A 20,567-nucleotide genomic window follows, 5' to 3' on the forward strand; every position below is an offset into this window, starting at 1 on the left:
ATTGTGGGCCCTGAACCTTCAGAGGTAGGTTCAAGGGCAATGATTTAGGTCATTGTAGTAGAAATGGAAAGAGCAAAACCCTAAAAATAAGATGCAACAAAATACATTTACATTCCAAATTTCCAGGAAAATATCAGCTTTTCCCCTCAGTTTCACTTCAGTGGTTTTCAGAAGGAGCCATAGTGGAATTAGAATCCTTTCAACTTCAGATACCAAGTTACCCAGGCATGGTATTTCATCATTTTTCATTGAGATGTTTCACATTTGAATACTCAGTCTAATGAAAATCAGTGCTATTTACATACTAAAAGAACCATCAGAACCAATTTTCTTTGCTTCCTGTTTGAAATTTACATCATCTGGTAATATCCTACAGAGAACTGTACCAGTTGGGAATGTCAAATTTCTTGCACCTATCCCATAAACATTGAACTTTCCCACCTGAAATCACTACACCACTTAAAACACTAATGAAAAGATTATTACCCCCTTTCAACAATCACTTCAGCAGCTGCTCCCATTGCATGGATCCCACCAAGTCCCAACAATGCGATCGCTAGTTCTTCCTCATTCCATTGCCTCAATCCCTTGCTCACCCTCTTCAACACTTCTACATCCACCTCTGGAATCCATGCCGGTGTACACCCCACCATTAAGGTCACAAGAGCTGGCACATAAGCTCGCCAAGTGCCCCAGACGCAACCAAGGGATATTTTCCCATCAAGCGCATTTGCCAGAAATTCTAAGTGGGCACCCAATACCTTTGGCCGTCGCTTTGATGCTGGTGACATCAAGTCCACACCCCAAGCAAATGTGCCACAAAGCACTGCAAAGTATGCAAGGGCATAACCCCCCAGCATAGCAGCCATCTCTTCTGATTCCGTTCCTTCATGCTCTGATCCATGAACTGATATAAACCAAGAAGGTAAGGTTTCTTTGATCAAAGATTGAACCAAAGTTAATCCCCCAGATATCCAAACAATTGAAGCACCAAGTGAAGCTGCAAGCTTGACTCGAGTCATTGCGGCAGCAAGAGAAACCTGCCCGTATCTCATCCCATACTTGGTTTTCTTCAATTTCTCCAGTCTCTCCTTGGGTAGCCCACAGCTAGCAATATCTCTAACAGACTGCATTAGAAGAGAGAGGACAACCTCTGTCATGAACATGACATCTCTAACATCCCGGTGCACTCTCAAATAGAGGATTCCAGGGGCGACTGGAGACATCCCTCCAGAATAATGAGAACCAAATCCATGGCCAAGAAGAGCGCCAACACCACCATTGCTGGAGACAGGGGAGGAATTAAGCCCAAGAGTGGATGTGAAGCAGCTCTTGAGAAGCTGAACTACAGCATCACTTTTGTGATGGAAGACAGTTCGAGAAGCAGAGAAGATGAGGTAATCAGCCCAACGCTTTACCTTCTGGGCCCATAAAGAAGCTATGATGGGCATACATGGCCAAGGGCAACCTGCTGCAAGCGAGTTCAATGCTGGCCCCACTACTGTTAGGAGGCGTTCCGTGGCTCTATCAAGTTTGTAGGTTATTGTGAGACTTACTAAAGCAGCCAAGGGTAAAGGAAGTGTAGCTGGAGAGCTTCCCACTGAAAGCAAATCAAGTTACAGCCATAACATTAAACAGATCATTTTGGTTAACCATGAAATTCCCTATATGAAACTTATACTCAAATATTTATTTTCCCTGCATATGGAAAAACTCCAAGGATAGAAGCTGGTCTTCCTCCTCTATCACGAGGAAAGGGCATTTCTGCATCAGAAATAGAAATTGGCTCGTGTTTCTATCTAATCTACTAACCTTCCACAAGCAGTGTTCCATACATTTTTTCTGTGTTCACAAGAGAATGATATATTTGATGGTTAAGACAGCAACTGATGCAAGTCTTGCAACAGAGTTGCTTGTAAGACTGCAAATCTTGATGCAGAAAGACTGTTAAGGACATTTTTCAATTTGACTAGACATGAGTATTCAACATGACCTATAGGAAGAAGTGGAAGTTTAAAAAGTACCTGCAGCAAGGCTTGGAACATCAACACCAGTTGCAGCCAGGACTTTCTTTATTTGTTGCTCAACCATGGATAAATTTGCAGCAGGGCTTGGCCAATCAGTTCCATTCATAAAAGCTGGTTTCCAAATACCGCGTGTTACTTCAGCAGAAAAGTAACTTGCAATGGTTGCCAAAGAAGCAGGAAGAAAATCAGAAAGGTCTTTAAGCCCTGAAATAGAATAGTGCAAAGATCTAAGTAACACGTCAAAATCAGTGTGTAATATGTCCAAAATTTAAACAGAAGGTGAGAGCCTGCATACAATCATTTCTTACAAAACTTGGGTATGCACAGACTAACAGGGTGCACCTTTTCCTTTTTGTTTATTTTACCAATCCAGAATGGGGAAACATTTTAAGTTGTTTGACAACACACAGAACACCTAGTTTGGCACACCATAAGGACAATTTACATACAGCATGCTGATGACCAGAAGGAAAATTGTAGCCCTTTATCATATGGACTCTCTCTCTCTCACTGTTCCCTGGTATGTGTATTTCTTTTTCTACAAATAAATATTAGAACTATGCAAAAAATCTTTTAGACATTCACAAGTGAATTGAACAAACCTGTAGCCAGTTCACGGGGAGAGAGTCTTCCATGAGCACAAGCTGTGAGAGCTGCATCAAGAACAAAGGGAATAGCTTCCAGAATGTCCCATGCAGGTAGCTTGAGTCTAAGAGAGGCATCCTCAGGTCCAGAACCAGAAGAATTACTACTTCCAGAAGCTGTAGGCGTCAGTGGCTGACCACCCCTACCCATCTTTCTGAACATCATATTCAGAACCGCATCAACAACCTGATGAACAGGAGTCCCATGTACAAGACCAGAGAGGGCTGAAGCAATACATGCTTGATGCTGCCGGTACCAGAGTTTTAATTTTGGAAAAGAATCCATAAATATGGGTTCTGGAGATGGACTTGAAATTCTTGATGGCCTCCTATACTTGAATGGACCTTTGGTTGTGTTCCCAGAATTTGCCAACTGGGAGTTTCTCACTAGTAGGAGGTACTCAGGAGTCAGTTGGGATCCCACTGGAGGTATATCTCCTCCCATCACATGTTCAAGAGGTGGATGATTGAATCTCCATAATCTCAGAAGAAGATTAAATGCATTTGAAAACACCTGATGGGAAGAGATTTCTTCCCCTGTTGTAAGAGTGCACGACACCTTTGGTGCACATGACCCAAAAACCTCACAGATGGGCATCAATGCACCTGCCAGTTGTGGAACCTGGAAAGGAATAATTAGAAACATCAGTTCAGAGACATGATGGTCTCAGTATAGGTACTCTAGGACAAAGACTTCCTTTCATTTTAAATTCCCCTTTTCTTTAGGCAAAGCCTCTGCCTTTTTGTTCATTACATCTCATAAAGTGAACATGTTTCACAAGTAAACTTGAATCTATATATCGAGTATATGCATCATAAGTCCATTAGAAGCAAGGCTCTCTATATGTTGAATGTGCATGAATGTGTCCATACAGATATGTATAGTGAGTTTATTTATTTATTTTTTGATAGGTTATTGGAAATAAGGCTGTCAAAATGTTGAATATGTATGAATGTCTGCACACAAGTATGTGTCATGAATTCCTCTGAAAGAAAGCTCTCAGTATGTTGAATGTGTGACTGTATGCATGCAGGTATGCACCATAATTCATTTAGAAGACACATGCAAGTATACATCATAACTTCAATTAGGGAAAGTCTCCATGTTGTGTGCTTGAATGGATGCTTTTACGCATGCATGACAAGTGTAGTTAAAGCAGGGTTTTTTTCTTTTTCAGATAAGCAGAGACATTTTCTGTGTCTAATTTCTTTTTGCTTCACAGCTATGATAATTTTCTAGATATCCTCCCTCAGCCTTTTCCCTTCATATTTTCAGGACAAGGGGGTGGTACCTCAAATTAGTTGAACCCAAGGAACCTAGAGTAGTTGATCTCACCTTTGTTCATTTTGTTCCATAAATTGTTTAATTTTTTTTATACAAGTTTCACAGAAACACAGATGTATATATTGCCGGTGGGATAAGACCATCTGGATTATCCAGCTGCTTGAGTTTGCTAAAACAGCAGTTGAGTTGTGCTCGAGATTGGCCCCAACCCAAGTTAAAAATTCAGCTACCATAGCTCAAGCACAGATCTGTCCCTAGATCCAAAGATTGAACTTGCTTGGCTCGGCTTACTTGAACTTAATTATCAATCTTATTTTAAAAAGTTAGGCAACTTTGAAATTTCTTAGCACTGATTTGTGGCACATAGGATCTTCATTCACTGACAAATAATGATAATCACATTTCAGCAACATTGCAGCAGCCCTAAATGGAAAGGAAAACTTGAATATCGCATCATATTAAGCTTTGATGGGATACATGAAGAAATTGATAAGAGCCTGCAGCCAGCAGGCTAAACACTAAAAATTCTTTCACTGGAAATGTTCTCATGCAATGACTGAATATTTGTTTGAAATATGAGAAAAGCGAGTTCATAGAGGAAAACTGCAGTATTTTCTTCTAAGATAGTAGACATAAGCCTTGTTTAGGAAAGTTTCTTAAAAACTAAAAGTAACGTTTGAAGGTCAAACACAACTTTTAGGCATGGATAAAACTCTCAAATGTGGGCCCTTCACTTCCAAACATGATTTATCCACATCTAGGAAAAGAAGCACTTGCTTTTCCTCAATGGGAAGTAGATTTTTACTTTTGTTCAGTTTTAAAAAATGTCAAAATTGTCCTTATTTTTAACAAAAGAAAATCAATCACAGAGCAAAAGTAGTTTGCTTCTACTTCTTTTATTGTTAAAAACGCAGAAGTAAAGCTCTCCTAAATAGGCCCATGACTAAAACACCCTTGTGCCCACACATAATAAATTCAGTTTGTTTAAGAACCACATTCAAAATTCGGGCTTCACAACTTGGAAAATATGCTAGACTACGAATTTGAATATGCCATTGCCACACTAACTCAAGTTGCTCATAAGCCGCTCGAGTTTTTTTTTTTTTTTTTCAATTCTTATTTTTATTTTCATCAATAAGAAAGCATGACGGGTCATTGGAAGTTCAACCTACCAAGCCATGTAAGGAGTAAATCTGAACGCAATCCACACTCGATATTCCCACAAGAAGGACATTCAGAAATGGTGCATAACCAATCAAATGGCTGTCTGTTCCAGAATAGTCTGCAGGAACTGGAGGGGAAAGCAATTTTGTAATGAAAAAAACAGTGTGTTCCTGCAAGCAACATAGACCAAAATATACTTGTAACAAATGGATCAAAAAGAAAAAGAGGTGACTTCAGAAGACAAAAATAATCAGACATACTGCTCTTCCATGATAATCAAGCAAAAGAGAATATTAAAAAAACACAATGCCCTTTTAAGTAAACCCAACAAAAACACTTCCTTGGCATTTACCTGTATATTCCAACCACGAACTAGAGAAGCCCCACAAAGAATTGCTGCAGCAGATATCTTCTCATCATCTGAACCATTGACTGCTATCTCATAGATTTTCTCAATCTCTGCTAAGCTTCCATCAAACCCATGAGCTTAAATTCAGTTGGCTTACCACTGGGTAAATTTACAAAAAAGAGCATCTGATCTACCTGGCTTCAGGAAAGAAAAAGGTGTAACTGAAGACCAGGTTCAGGAATCTTATAGCTATTCTGTCAGCTACCACCCTTAAGTCATTTACATTATGGCATCATCAAGAACCAAAATGAAGAATGACACTGAACTCAACAACCCATCTTACTACAGATGTAGATAAAAGAGAGTACCAATTCTGCATACACTGATTCTAAGCGACATAACATAACACATTAAAGTACCGATGGAATATTTATTAGGATACATATATAAGAGTCTAAAGAGTCAAATAACGTGATGATTAGAAGTAGTTAGGTGATTGCCAAAGAGCCTAGAAGCAAATTCCTAAAGGATGGCCAAAGAACATAGAAATGACAGTCCAAAGGGTTGCCAAGGAACCTAAAAGTGATCACTAGGTTCCATTTGTCCTTCTCTAATCCGTTCTTCTTGTGTGGATCTTGTTCATTATTTCTCATCCATTCTTTTCCTTTAGGTTCCCTGATGGGGGAGAGCCTTTTAAAGTTTATTCAAGGAAGAAAGGGAAGACCTAAGTAAACTTTAAGTAGGATTAATATAATTAGAATTTAAGTCGTGATAGGTTATTAGAATCCTAGTAGAATAGGTTATTAGAGTCCTAGTAGACTTTGGATTTCTTAGAGAAGCCTATAAATAGGCTAATCAATGTAAATCAAAGGGATGAATTTTGATGAATAATATTATACTTTCTTTCATTGCAAGGTTGCAACCCTCAATGGTGAGACTCCATTGATTTTCTTCTAGGTGAGACTCCTAGAAGGCCTTAGTGAGACTCTAAGGTTTTCCATCTTTTCTTCATTGTTTCTTCTTTCTCTCTAGTTCTTATCTTATAATTTTCTCTACCACAAAGTTTATTCCTTGTTCCTCTCCTTACACCCTAAAAATAAAACCCTAGCCCACCTACCCTTGAGTGTAGGCAACCATCCTAGGGTTGTCTTACATCAATTTTGGTATCAGAACCAAAATTCATGGCTTGAAGGCATATGCAGTTAAGGAGCGGAGCAACTTATGCAAGCATGAGTTCCAAAAAAACTTCTAGCAATCAAGATGCCGATACAATACGCTTGGAGGAAATTTCAGCCACACAACAATCCCATCAAGATGCTATAATACAACTAAATAGCAAACTTGATGAGATCATGAAGTTATTAGAAAAGAGTCAAGAAAAACGACCAATTGAAGAGGAGATCGCAAGTCATCAATTTAGACAATTGCCAAATCGATCACGCGAAGAACAAGACAATTTTATGATGGGGAATCAAAGAAGGGCCAAACTTTTTGAGCTAGATGATGATGTGACAAAAAAGGTACGTCTTGAAGTTGCTGAATTTTATGGAAAACTAAATCCAACAGCTTTTCTTGATTGGATTATGTCAATGGAAGATTACTTTGATTGGTATGCAATGCCCGAAAATAAAAAAGTTCGTTTTGTGAAGGCAAAGTTGAAAGGAGCAGCACGTCTATGGTGGCATAATATCGAGAATCAAGCTCATAGAATTGGCCAACCGCCTATTGACACATGGGACGAGATGAAGTTGAAGATGAAGGAGCACTTTCTCCCAACTGATTATGAACAACTTATGTATACAAAATTGTTTTCCCTTAAACAAGGTACCAAGTCCGTTGAAGAATATACAGAAGAATTCCATGAATTGAGCATTCGAAATCAAGTGCAGGAAAGTGATGCTCAACTTGCAGCCCGCTACAAAGCTGGACTTCGAATGGAGATTCAACTTGAGATGATAGCTGCACACACTTATACCGTAGATGACGTTTATCAACTAGCCCTCAAAATAGAAGAAGGCCTCAAATTCCGGGTTTCCAGGCGTCCAAGTTCACAAATTGGGAGCACTTTCTCCAACAGGACAGCAAGCAAACCTTTAAGCGCGTCAAACTTCAGAACTCCTAATCATGTGAATGGTGGGGGCAACACTCAACAAACTTCGAATGTGGCTTATAAGAATGGTAATAAGGGTAAAAATTCAATGAGTAATGGAGATAGAAAAGTAGACGTGACTCCTTTATGCTTTAAGTGTGGTGGGCATGGTCATTATGCTGTGGTATGCCCAACCAAAAGTTTACACTTTTGTGTTGAAGAACCAGAATCTGAATTGGAAAGTTACCAAAGGAAGAAGAGACCTACAATGAAGATGAAGTTAGTGAAGAATGTGACTACTATGATGGTATGACGGAAGGATATAGTCTTGTAGTACAACCTTTATTAACCGTTCCAAAAGTAAAAGGAGAAGAAGATTGGCGACGTACTAACATTTTCCAAACACGTATTTCTTGCCAAGGGAGATTATGCACCATGATCATTGATGGAGGTAGCAGTTTGAACATAGCTTCACAAGAACTTGTTGAGAAGCTAAACCTTAAAACAGAGAGACATCCAAATCCATTCAGAGTAGCATGGGTAAATGACACCTCTATCCCGGTAAGTTTTCGTTGTTTAGTAACATTCCTTTTTGGTAAGGACTTTGAAGAGTCTGTATGGTGTGAGGTCTTACCCATTAAAGTAAGTCATATTTTACTTGGAAGACCTTGGCTCTTTGATAGAAAAGTTCAACATGACGGCTATGAAAATACATATGCTCTCATACACAACGGACGTAAGAAGATCCTTCGTCCAATGAAAGAAGTCCCTCCAATTAAGAAGTCGGATGAGAATGCACAACCAAAAAAGGTACTTACTATGTGTCAATTTGAAAATGAGAGCAAGGAAACTAAAGTTATTTTTGCTTTAATGGCTCGGAAAGTGGAAGAATTTGAAGAACAAGATAAGGAATATCCAGCAAACGCACGTAAAATCCTTGATGATTTTTCTGACTTGTGGCCTGCAGAGTTACCTAATGAACTCCCTCCTATGCGTGACATACAACATGTCATTGATTTGATTCCCGGTGCATCATTACCAAATTTACCAGCCTACAGAATGAATCCAACAGAGCATGCTGAATTGAAAAGGCAAGTTGATGAATTACTTACTAAAGGCTTTATTCGTGAAAGCCTAAGTCTTTGTGGAGTTCCTGCCCTACTAACACCAAAGAAGGATGGATCATGGCGGATGTGTGTGGATAGTCGTGCAATCAACAAAATCACAATCAAGTATCGATTTCCAATTCCAAGACTTGATGACATGCTAGATATGATGGTTGGATCAGTAATCTTCTCAAAGATTGATCTAAGAAGTGGATATCATCAAATACATATTAGACCAGGGGATGAATGGAAGACATCTTTCAAAACTAAGGATGGATTGTATGAGTGGTTAGTCATGCCGTTTGGACTAACCAATGCTCTAAGTACCTTCATGCGGATTATCACGCATGTATTAAAACCTTTTATTGGACGGTTTGTTGTTGTCTATTTTGATGATATTCTTATCTATAGTCAATCTTGTGAAGATCATGAGGAACACTTGAAGCAAGTAATGCGCACTCTTAGGGCTGAAAAGTTTTACATTAATTTGAAAAAATGTACTTTCATGAGCCCTAGTGTTGTATTTCTTGGCTTTGTTGTGTTTTCTAAGGGTGTTGAAACAGATCCGGAGAAGATCAAAGCTATTGTTGATTGGCCAGTACCAACAAATATCCATGAGGTGCGAAGCTTCCATGGAATGGCTACATTCTATCGACGATTTATTCGAAATTTCAGCTCTATTATGGCCCCAATTACTGAATGCATGAAACCTGGTTTATTTATTTGGACCAAGGCGGCCAACAAGGCATTTGAAGAAATCAAATCCAAGATGGTGAACCCTCCTATCCTACGCCTACCAGACTTTGAGAAAGTATTTGAGGTGGCCTGTGATGCTTCCCATGTGGGAATTGGAGCAGTCCTTAGCCAAGAGGGACATCCTGTGGCTTTCTTTAGTGAGAAGCTCAATGGGGCAAAGAAACAATACTCCACATATGATCTTGAATTCTATGCAGTGGTGCAAGCAATTAGGCATTGGCAACATTATCTTAGTTACAAGGAATTTGTTTTGTATTCAGATCATGAAGCCTTGCGATATCTTAATTCTCAAAAGAAGCTTAACTCTCGGCATGCAAAATGGAGTAGTTTTCTTCAACTGTTTACTTTTAATTTAAAGCATTGTGCAGGAATTGAAAATAAAGTAGCTGATGCCCTTAGTAGGAAGGCCCTTCTCTTAGTAAACATGTCAACCACTACAATTGGATTTGAAGAATTAAAGCATTGCTATGACAATGATGCTGATTTTGGAGATGTTTATTCCTCTCTTTTGAGTGGTTCAAAAGCAACATGTATTGATTTCCAGATTTTAGAAGGGTACTTGTTTTATAAAAATCGTTTATGCTTACCAAGGACTTCTCTATGTGATCATGTCATATGGGAACTTCATGGAGGCGGAATGGGCGGACATTTTGGACGAGATAAGACCATTGCTTTGGTGGAAGATCGCTTCTTTTGGCCTAGTTTAAAGAAGGATGTTTGGAAGGTTATCAAACAATGTCGAGCATGTCAAGTAGGAAAAGGTTCAAAGCAAAATACGGGGTTATATACGCCATTACCAGTTCCTTCCAAACCTTGGGAAGACTTGAGCATGGATTTTGTACTTGGATTACCAAGGACACAACGGGGTTTTGATTCTATATTTGTTGTGGTTGATAGATTTTCCAAAATGGCACATTTTATCCCATGTAAGAAGGCTTCGGATGCTTCTTATGTTGCTGCCTTATTCTTTAAAGAAGTAGTTCGATTGCATGGATTACCACAATCCATTGTCTCTGATCGCGATGTCAAGTTTATGAGTTATTTTTGGAAAACCTTGTGGGCCAAGCTAGGTACTCAATTAAAATTTTCAAGTTCTTTCCATCCTCAAACTGATGGACAAACAGAAGTTGTCAATCGCAGTCTTGGTAATCTGTTGAGATGCATTGTGAGAGATCAGTTGAGAAAGTGGGATAATGTCTTACCACAAGCCGAATTTGCTTTCAATAGCTCCACTAATCGTACTACTGGGTACTCACCTTTTGAAGTGGCATATGGGCTAAAACCTAAGCAACCTGTTGATCTTATACCATTACCTACTTCTGTCCGCACCAGCCAAGATGGTGATGCATTTGCACGTCATATACGAGATATACATGAAAAGGTACGAGAAAAAATCAAAATCAGCAATGAGAACTATAAAGAGGCAGCAGATGCACATCGAAGATATATTCAGTTTCAAGAAGGTGATCTAGTGATGGTTCGTTTACGACCAGAAAGATTTCATCCGAGCACATATCAAAAGCTTCAAGCTAAGAAAGCGGGTCCATTTCGGGTACTAAAGCGGTTGGGTGAGAATGCTTATTTGTTAGAGCTCCCTTCAAACTTGCATTTTAGTCCAATATTTAATGTGGAAGATTTACATATCTACCATGGTCATCACAACGATGTAAGTGAAGAGTTGGATCTTCAATTACCACCTACTCTTAGCCCACATCCTGAGATCGAGTATGTTCTTGATGATCAACTTGTGTCTACTCGACAAGGTGGATACCAAAAAATTTTGGTGAAATGGCGAGGCAAACCACATTCTGAGAATACATGGATTACGACAACGGATTTTCAGAAGATTAACCCCGATCTCTATGAATTGTATCAAGCATCTAACTCGTCGGAGCCGTGTTCTTTCAAGCCGGGGAGAATTGATGGGGGAGAGCCTTTTAAAGTTTATTCAAGGAAGAAAGGGAAGACCTAAGTAAACTTTAAGTAGGATTAATATAATTAGAATTTGAGTCATGATAGGTTATTAGAGTCCTAGTAGAATAGGTTATTAGAGTCCTAGTAGACTTTGGATTTCTTAGAGAAGCCTATAAATAGGCTAATCAATGTAAATCAAAGGGATGAATTTTGATGAATAATATTATACTTTCTTTCATTGCAAGGTTGCAACCCTCAATGGTGAGACTCCATTGATTTTCTTCTAGGTGAGACTCCTAGAAGGCCTTAGTGAGACTCTAAGGTTTTCCATCTTTTTTTCATTGTTTCTTTTTTCTCTTTAGTTCTTATTTTATAATTTTCTCTACCACAAAGTTTATTCCTTGTTCCTCTCCTTACACCCTAAAAATAAAACCCTAGCCCACCTACCCTTGAGTGTAGGCAACCATCCTAGGGTTGTCCTACATCATTCCCATTCATCTTCTCTTATCCATTCTTCTTTAACTTTCAGATTATCAAATCTCTTCAAACACCTAGTATTTAACTTCCAATTTAGTAACCCTTAGCCTAAACTCCACAATCATGTCAAATCATCATACTCTTTAAACCAAAAACCAAGCCAAACCATAGTTAACAAAAAATTAGTCGTTGATTTAAGCGATCCTGCATCAAAACTATTCAAATCAACCACCTTCCAAACCTAAACTACAATATATAGATCATTTTCATTTTTCTTTAAAACAAAAACCAAGCCAAACCATAGTTAAAAAAAAAAAAATAGTTGTTGATTTTAAGGGATTCTGCATCAAAACTATTCAAATCAACCACCTGCCAAACCCATAATCTACAATATATAGATCGTTTTCATTTTTCCCCTCTTGTTTTACATGTGAGTTGAATATCTAGATCATCTATAATTATGGTGAAAATTAGACACCGCTACTTTGGCCCTACAGTGATTTTTCTGGATCATTTTGCATATCTAGATCATTACTATAGTTTTCCAATTAGTCCAAAAAATTCAGCATAATCTGAAATTAGATCATGTCAACATTCACTCCTGTACGTATCCTTGAAGGATTCCTAAAATGATGAATGGTCACCACCTGATTGAGAGCCACAAATAATACAAACTAAAATTATATAAAATGTAGAACTGATACAAACATGAAATGGCAAATGGATACAAAGTTAGCATGGAGCCCATCCCACTTTCAAAAGCATTTCCACCTCAGACCGGGCTTGATTTTTGGTGCAAGCTTTAAGTTGCAAGTCAATGAATTTGGGCCCTTAAGAGGCCTCACTCAAGTGGTAAGGGGTTGGGTGGGAGTACCAGGTTCGAGTCCCAATGGGGATCAAAAAAAATAATCATAATAATAGATTAATGACTGCATTGAACTTTGAGATCATATTTAGTTCATCAGTTAAGTGGCTTGGATAGTCTCATGGATCACAAGGAGTTCTTTCTTTTTTTTTTCCGGATAGGTAAAGTAAGAATATATTAAAAGCGCTCAGAAAAGGCATATCAAAACACATACGGAGCATATAAATAGCGCCAAAAGGCAATCAAGAAAGAAAAGAGAACAGCGAGGAATAGCTTCCAAACAAAATCAACACCCTAATAACCTAGAAAACCAAACTACCCCTAGCTGATCCATCTTGCCACCACTGCTCCCAAAACCCAATAATAAAAAAACAAAAAAAAACAACCCATTCCTATGTTCTCACCATTAGGACTAACACTTGAAGCACCTTTGATGATTCCTAATTGGTGGACCAAGCTATTTACAGTCCTTTATGTATATGTTTTTGGATTGGGTAGGGGCGCATGTGGGTTTTAGTTTGTTGTCTTTATTTGATTTCATTGATTGGTTGAGTTGCAAGTAAGGTGAGGGTGTTGTTTTTTGTGTATCCCTCCTCTTTTTTTGGCATAGGTGCCTTGTATACATTGTATATACCTTTGAGCACCCTTCCTTAGGTGCTCTTAATACAATTGATTTTACCTATCAAAAAAAATTCCTAAGCGGCCCACTTCCAGCTCCCAAAGACCCAATGGAAAGCCCCACTTTCAACTAAGGCTCATTCTACCAGCCAAGACCAACTCCCAAGGGCTTATTCAAAGGTCCACTGCATCAATGAATGACCTGACTGTAGAATCAAAAGGGGAAGAAAGGGCAGAATGCCTTCCCCAATAAAAAGAAGCAAGAGATGAAGACCCACCTTCAAAACCTTCTGCTTCTGCCAAGGGAGTGTCATCAAATTAAAGAAACCGTCCCCCTTGTACCCTGAGACATTGCTTGCAAAAAGGGGTTAATGAAAGATCTCCTTGCTGGTGACTTTCTCTCCTCTTGAAGAAGAGTCCTGAAAGCCTTACTGGGCATTCTTCAACTTGCCCAAAACCCCTTTGCTGAGATTGAATTTAGCTGCTATGGGTTGGCCCAATAAAGACTCGCATGAGGAGTTTGATATCTTATGGTGTTTGGTTCTGTTGGAAGTTAAGAGTCAAATATCATTTGAATTCCTTTAGTTTTAGATAAGTTATTTGAATTAATCTTTGTTGTTTAAATTTTATGCTTATTAGATTAGGAGTCTTATCTAAGTTTGAAAATAAAGACAGCTATCTATGCGGTAGTTATCCTATTTTTTTTTAGTTTAAATTCTGGTTTCCTAGATTTTGAGGATTCTATGGAAGAGTCCCAGTATAAATTAGGGTTGTATGTTATTCTTTGGAGTAATGAAGATTTAATTATGGTGCATACTAGTTTTTCTTCCTTCCCAGTAACAGGTTCACCATCAAAATAAGGTATAGATTTGATATTTTTTGGGTGGTTGAGAGCACAAAATTATGGTATTCGATTTGGGGATTATACTTGAACTGATATAATAATGACAAAGGGAACGACTAAATGAACATGAGATTCACCAAATACAACCATATAAAGCTAGTTGAGTTCTTTCTTGCAGCTGATCCTAAAACCATGATAGAGCAGTTCAAAGAGAAGGGATTGATCTAATTAGTACAAAGGTAATTAAACAATTAATTAATTGTAATAAATAAATTAAGTAATAAAATAAATTAATCACTTTGAAATCAAGTGTTGAATAAAAAAGGATAAACATTTATATTAAATATAAGCATCTCTAATTTAAATCATTCAAAACTTTTTATTAGGTGGTAGGATTTGAAACTCAAGCCTTTAAATCATCCACAATATCCTCTTTTTTTTCCTGATAGGTAATATTTATTATGGTCCCTATTGGGAATTGAATCTAGAATACCTTACCTCCCTGCCCCAACACAATCTAGAACCCATTACCTCCCTGCCCCAACATGTCACCACTTGAGGCAAGCCTCAATGGCTAAATCATCCATAATATCTTCACTGTTAATATGTTGCTTGCAGGATTTGAAACCCAAACCTTATGTCAGTTAACAGGGTTTCATTACAAACCTCCATGTTCAAATTTGACATTGATTTCCATAAACTATGAATAAGATATATAAATATCCATGTGTATAGTGTACCCATCCTCTTATCCACCTTAAGAGTGAACCAAATGAAGAGCTAGGATTCCCATATCTTATTGTGTGTCCTCATCATATGAAATCAAACACAGCCCAAGACTTCATCATCTTGTAAAGTTGGTTAAGACATTTTAAGGAGAAGGGTAGAATCAGGAGACAAAATCTGGATGAACCAAAAGCGGTGCCCCCCCCTCCTTCTCTTTCCAAGACCACCACCACCCCAACACATACACAAACAATAAATAAATAGAGAAATAGGACTGCCAGCATACCTTGAAGCTGGGGTTGAAACCAAAACATTTATCATTGGAGGAGTTAGTGGAGATCCTTTCATCAATGATGACCAACCAGGCATTGGGCCTGGAACACTACGAGGTAGTTGGTTGCTGCGTCCATTCACATAGCCTGGCCACAAATATGCTGAAGTATCCAGCAGATTTCTAGCAATACAAGCCTCAACAATCAGATGCCGCATGTTTCCAGCTGCAAGGAGAGACAAAAGATTAGTAGCCTTGCAAATGTACCATAGAGACTTGAAATAACTATCCAGGCTCAAGAAAAAAAATAGAACAGAACTTTAGCCAGATAACCATATTCAGAAGGAATACTAGTATGAACTTGCAGATAAGGAAACGTAAAACAGCCATCAAACCAAGGAAGTCTAAAAAGAAATGTCTGGAAAAAAGTAAAGGGAAGACAACCCTCAAAAAAGAGAGCAATCAGCAGTTTGGCCCAACCAAAACACAGCAAAGCCAACCTGATCAAATAATCACAAACTCAGATGCATGATACAATTTGTCTACAAAACATAGATATATAAAAAGAATTCCAGGAAATATATATATATATAAAAGAATTCAAATTTACTTTTTTCACAATGAACTCTAGGTAAACACAGTCAAAGGTATGCACTTTTAAGTTACCAATTTAACCTAAAGCCTAAATTGTTAGGTAATGATCCGACAAGGTATATCGAGTTTGACTTAGGCTACAGTCTTAACATCCACCTCACATGCAACCTCCCATTGCTTGCACATGGATTTAATAAATGGGCGTATAAGCAAGGGGTGAAGATTAAATTCATAAGTCATAACCCCTAGAAACTGAAGCTTTAATACCATGTTAAACTACTAGTTTAATCTAAGTTTAAACAGTCAGGTAATGGGTTAGTTATGCAGATCAAGCCAACTCGAGAAAAGCTTTAACATAAACTAAATAGAAGTTATCCACCACAACTATCCTATTCTTCCCAAAACTGAAAACCATCAAAGGACCAAAACTATATTACTAAAAGAGGGAAAAAAAAGTTACTCACAACAGTTCATTGGCAAGTCATTCATGCTCATGCAATCCAAGTATCCACTCCCAGACGTGACGCCTGAAACAAACATCATTGCTTTGGCAACAGCCTGATTGGCTACCAAACTAAGAGATTGAGGTACAGTCAACAAGCCCTCATAATCGCCCAATAGCTGCAAGCTGGAAATCAAGTCTTTGCGATGCTTTACTGAAATTTGTTTCTCTTTCCTTAGATTGGTGGGACTGCGACCAGCTTCATCAATCAGTGTGCTCTCCTCTTCCTCAATGATATTGACAATTGCCAATGGTGTGATAGACAATAACATGCATAAGCAGGTATCAAGCCGTGGTACAGGACCCTCACTGGGATCCCTTTCCTAAAAAGAAAGAGGGGGAAAGGAAAAAATCATCAGTGTAAATTTCTTGAAATGACAGCATATGAAGCTCAACATTAAGAATAATGATTCCCATGCACAAACTGTATACGATCCTCTGATTCAACAGAGAGCTCAATCAGGGATCACCTGAAGGTAACCTAGACTATATCTAGCTGGTAATTGTATGCCCTTCAAGATTAAGATTACTCTACTCATCCAATTCACACAGCTCTATATTAAGTACTATCATCTGACACATCCCAATCTTCATCAGTGAAGCATTCTCCAATGGTCCAGACCAAGGTCTTTGTTCCAATTCCTCACTTATTCCAGTCTACATCAAAACCAAAACAGGATCCAAATAATCCATCCAGATTCAAGCATAACAATAGCTCAAACCAAACGAACCCTGTTGAAATTTTAAGCCCTGACCCACAGATGACTGGGGATAAAATGACCTCAGACACAACCAGTCAGCATCATGTACCATATCTTCTCAAGAATATCTCCCCAAAACAGAGAAAGACAAACACTTTGTCTGAAGAAATATATCTTATGAATCACATTGGCAGAAATTCCTACCCTTTGAACAAGCCGTAGAGCTGCAATCCATACACCTAGAAATGTATTGTGCCAGGATGTCCCATTAACTGCCTGAAGAGCCTTTACTAAACCTGCAACACTAACTCTGATTCAATGATATTGTTTGGAAGAACAAAAGTTTCACCTATCTCCAACAAAGCTACGACTTAGGCATTGGAAAAGAAAAGAGTTGTACCAGTAAGAGTTTCAACAGCACTTGTAGCCACCACTTGTGAATCATCCATAGTGTCCTCCAAAAACATATCAATCGGAAGCCAAAGGGCAGACCAACTAACCCCATGACATTGACCAGCAGAAGATATTAGAGATCCTGAAGCCACAACTGCATGAAACTGTTTCTGCAAACTTGTTTTGCATTCCCGAGTCAAGACTATACGTGCATCAGATGTCAACTGCAAAAGGGCATCTGGAGATATATGCTTTGAATTCCTCAATGCTGTTGAGTTTGCTGCAAGCACTCGTAATCGCTGGATGAAACTACCCCAATGTGAGAACCTACAAAAAGGAAACACAGTAATGTACCAACTACCTTAATTCAATAAACCGATCCAAGCTCTAATTGGACGCAGTCCATCTAAATAATTCTACAGCTATCCCAAAGTCTGTTAGTTAATAAGACACTCCAAGATTTGCTTCTTTTCCACTTGCAAGCATCACAACTCTCACTAAAGCACACATGAAGCATAAAAGAAATGGGGTAAAAGAATATGACTTTTGAATTTCTTACATGTTTCGGCGTGCCAAGTAAAGGATCTTGGAAGTTACTTTATTCTGAAAAAAATCTCCAATTATCTCAATAGCCATTACAGTATTTACTTTGCACAGTCCCTCTTGGCGATCAGTTCTCTTCTCATTAAAACTATCCTGACCATCAATATCCATATCTTGGGATCTGGTTGGCCATTTAGATTTCTTTTCTGGGGCAAGTTCCAACAGCCCTTCATCATCTAATGATGCATCAAGCAACTGCCACACTATTGAAAAAATGAATTCAACTACAAGAGCCCCAGGTTCACATACTTGAAGGCCAAATATCTGAGAAAGATGAAGAACATCATCTATGGATTTCATGATCCTGCAATGCATATTAAAGGGATGTTAATAGCTACAGCTAAATTACTTACCAATATGGTATATTGAAGAAAACTATCAAGATAAGAGAAAGATGAATGAAGCCGATAAGTGACAAAGCTAAAATGACCTTATTATGCAGTTCCGGATCAATTTTGATAACAGTTACTTAAACAATTTCCATTAAAATTTGTATCATTTATTATATCAAGAGAGAACTAAAAACTTTTTCTCAATAAAACAACGACTTTTCTTCTTCCTTTCTTCTTTTTTTGTTTTTCCACCTTGGCATGGGATCAAAGAAAGTGAATTTGTGAAACAACAACAACTATCAAAGAATAGCTCAAGTTCTCTTTGTCACGTAAGATGCCTTCAGTGCATGCTTGGTTTTGGAAAACCAAGATATCGTCCACATCATACAGGTTCAATTTATCAAGTAATGACTATGTTCCTTAGGAAGGAATAGGATAAATTGAACTTACTTTTGATAATTTGGTCCATTAATTTCAGATGTAAATGAAAAGGTGTGCCGCTTAAGAAGTTCCATGTAAAGCCTATATGCCGCTGGATACAACCGACGATTTGGAATGACCCTACAGTAAATGAAGAGTACAATAAATGTCAACACCAATTACAAATAGGAAAATATATCAACAACAGGGAGAAGGCAATTTTCTCATAAGCAAGAGGAAAAAGTAAAACTATGCAAACTTCAGGGGTGGAGAACTGTGATAAATAAAATGCAGTAGAAGGCAAACCCAAGAGAGAGAGAGTGTGTGTGTGATTCTATCAAGAATGAATCTGAGAACCAAATAAATGAAGCCGCTTCTATTAAGAATGAATCTGAAGACCAAATAACTGAGAACCAGGTCAGAGATGATTGTTTCATCAAGACCAAAAAAAAAAAAAAAAAAAAAGGAGAAAGAGAGAAAGAATCCCCCAAAATGCCAGCAACTTTGAGGAAGATAATCGAATCTAAATATCAAAAGGCATATTAAAAACCCAAAACCATGTCCAATTACGAGTTCAAAAACCACCCAGATCCCAAACATTTGCAGTTCGTCTTTAACAGAGATAGCACAAAACCACCTTAGAGGTTGAAGACTTTGCTACAAACCAAATGCATAAATTACTAAACATGGCTATCCCAATTAAAAGAAAACTCATCCATTTTCAATTATTAGACTATCTGTATATGCATTTACAACCATACACATTACGTATGGATGTACATACATACCTATACACATAAAATAAAAAAATAGGGTGGGGGGGCGAACCCCTCGAGCAAGAGCAAAACCCAAAACGAAGCCAGAAAGTGAAGGAACGTCACAGTACCACAAAAATCGACAAACCCAGAATGAAAAGATTCCAAAAGGAAAATGCGAAAAGCCCATCAAACCTAGAAAGTATACTCAAAATCAAATTAAAAAAAAAAAACCTGCTAGAGAGAAGAGCTAGGACGAGCATAGGCGGAGCGATCCTGCCGGAGACGGCCTTCTCGAGGAACTTCCACGTGATCGGCACGTTGTTGGCCCAGCAGATATGAGACACCAGGAGGTGCGCGAGCTCCGGCGACGGCAGCGAAGTCCCAGCGGAGTTAAGAATCGACGAAAGCTGAACCGCCCATAGGAGGGGATCACTGTTCCGTTCCTGAGCCGACTTGGTGAGTTCCAGTACGCTGTCCCACAGACCCGGCTGAGTCGACTGACTCAGCTGACACGCTTGCACGGACACCACCGTCATGCCCTTCAAGGTCAAGATTTCAGATGATTTCATTGAAGAGAGACAGAAGCCAGAGGTGAAAGAGAAAGAGAAAGAGAGAGACAGCAAACGAAAGAAAAAGCTTCCTTTCTTTATTTGTTGTGCGTTTGAACTCCGGACCCTTTAAGACGATAGTCAGCTTTGGAGGCGGGTGAGGGTTTTCTTCATCATTACCCCTCTATTCAACATTCCTTCTCCTTCCAACTTCTTATACTAAATAAATTACTAAGTTTTAAAATGTAATTTTATTTTAAGATAAAAAAAATTATCAAAGACTTTAATAATTGACATTTTTTATATGGTAAATTTGTGAGTGGGTCCAACAAATGTCAATTTAATTGGACCAAGGACTTCTGACATTTATAAATAAATAAATATGTGACATTAAATAATAACCAAATTGGAAGAAAAAAAAATGAATTAATTCTCTTTTCAATAATATATATGAATTCATTAGGAATAAATAAATAGTTTTCTCTCATATGATATTATTATTAAGATTTGACCAAAATCGTAAAACTTTATACTATGTTTAGTTCTTGAAAAGTACTAAAAATAAATAAACATATTAACAA

The 20,567-nt window shown here is 38.2% G+C and overlaps 1 protein-coding gene across 2 annotated transcripts; it reads right to left on the reverse strand.

Moving 5' to 3' along the window:
- Positions 1 to 204: 204 nt before the first annotated feature.
- On the reverse strand, positions 205 to 20,179 carry LOC100254459 (mediator of RNA polymerase II transcription subunit 33A). Of its 2 annotated transcripts, none has more exons than XM_010653825.3 (12): positions 19,670 to 20,179; positions 18,711 to 18,821; positions 17,885 to 18,232; positions 17,333 to 17,652; positions 17,137 to 17,228; positions 16,197 to 16,554; positions 15,151 to 15,361; positions 5,473 to 5,587; positions 5,129 to 5,290; positions 2,630 to 3,293; positions 2,025 to 2,231; positions 205 to 1,600 (listed from the first exon to the last, which is right to left on the reverse strand). In XM_010653825.3, exons 1-12 carry the CDS (start codon positions 20,005 to 20,007, stop codon positions 483 to 485), a joined length of 4,044 nt encoding a protein of 1,347 aa, XP_010652127.1. In that variant the 5' UTR covers positions 20,008 to 20,179; the 3' UTR covers positions 205 to 482. The 2 variants fall into 2 exon arrangements, with proteins under 2 accessions (XP_010652127.1, XP_010652126.1); XM_010653824.3 differs by having other exon boundaries at positions 16,194 to 16,554.
- Between the last annotated feature and the right edge of the window lie 388 nt (positions 20,180 to 20,567).

Source organism: Vitis vinifera, chromosome 7 (genome assembly GCF_030704535.1).
Source record: "Vitis vinifera cultivar Pinot Noir 40024 chromosome 7, ASM3070453v1".
Taxonomy (NCBI): Eukaryota; Viridiplantae; Streptophyta; class Magnoliopsida; order Vitales; family Vitaceae; genus Vitis; species Vitis vinifera.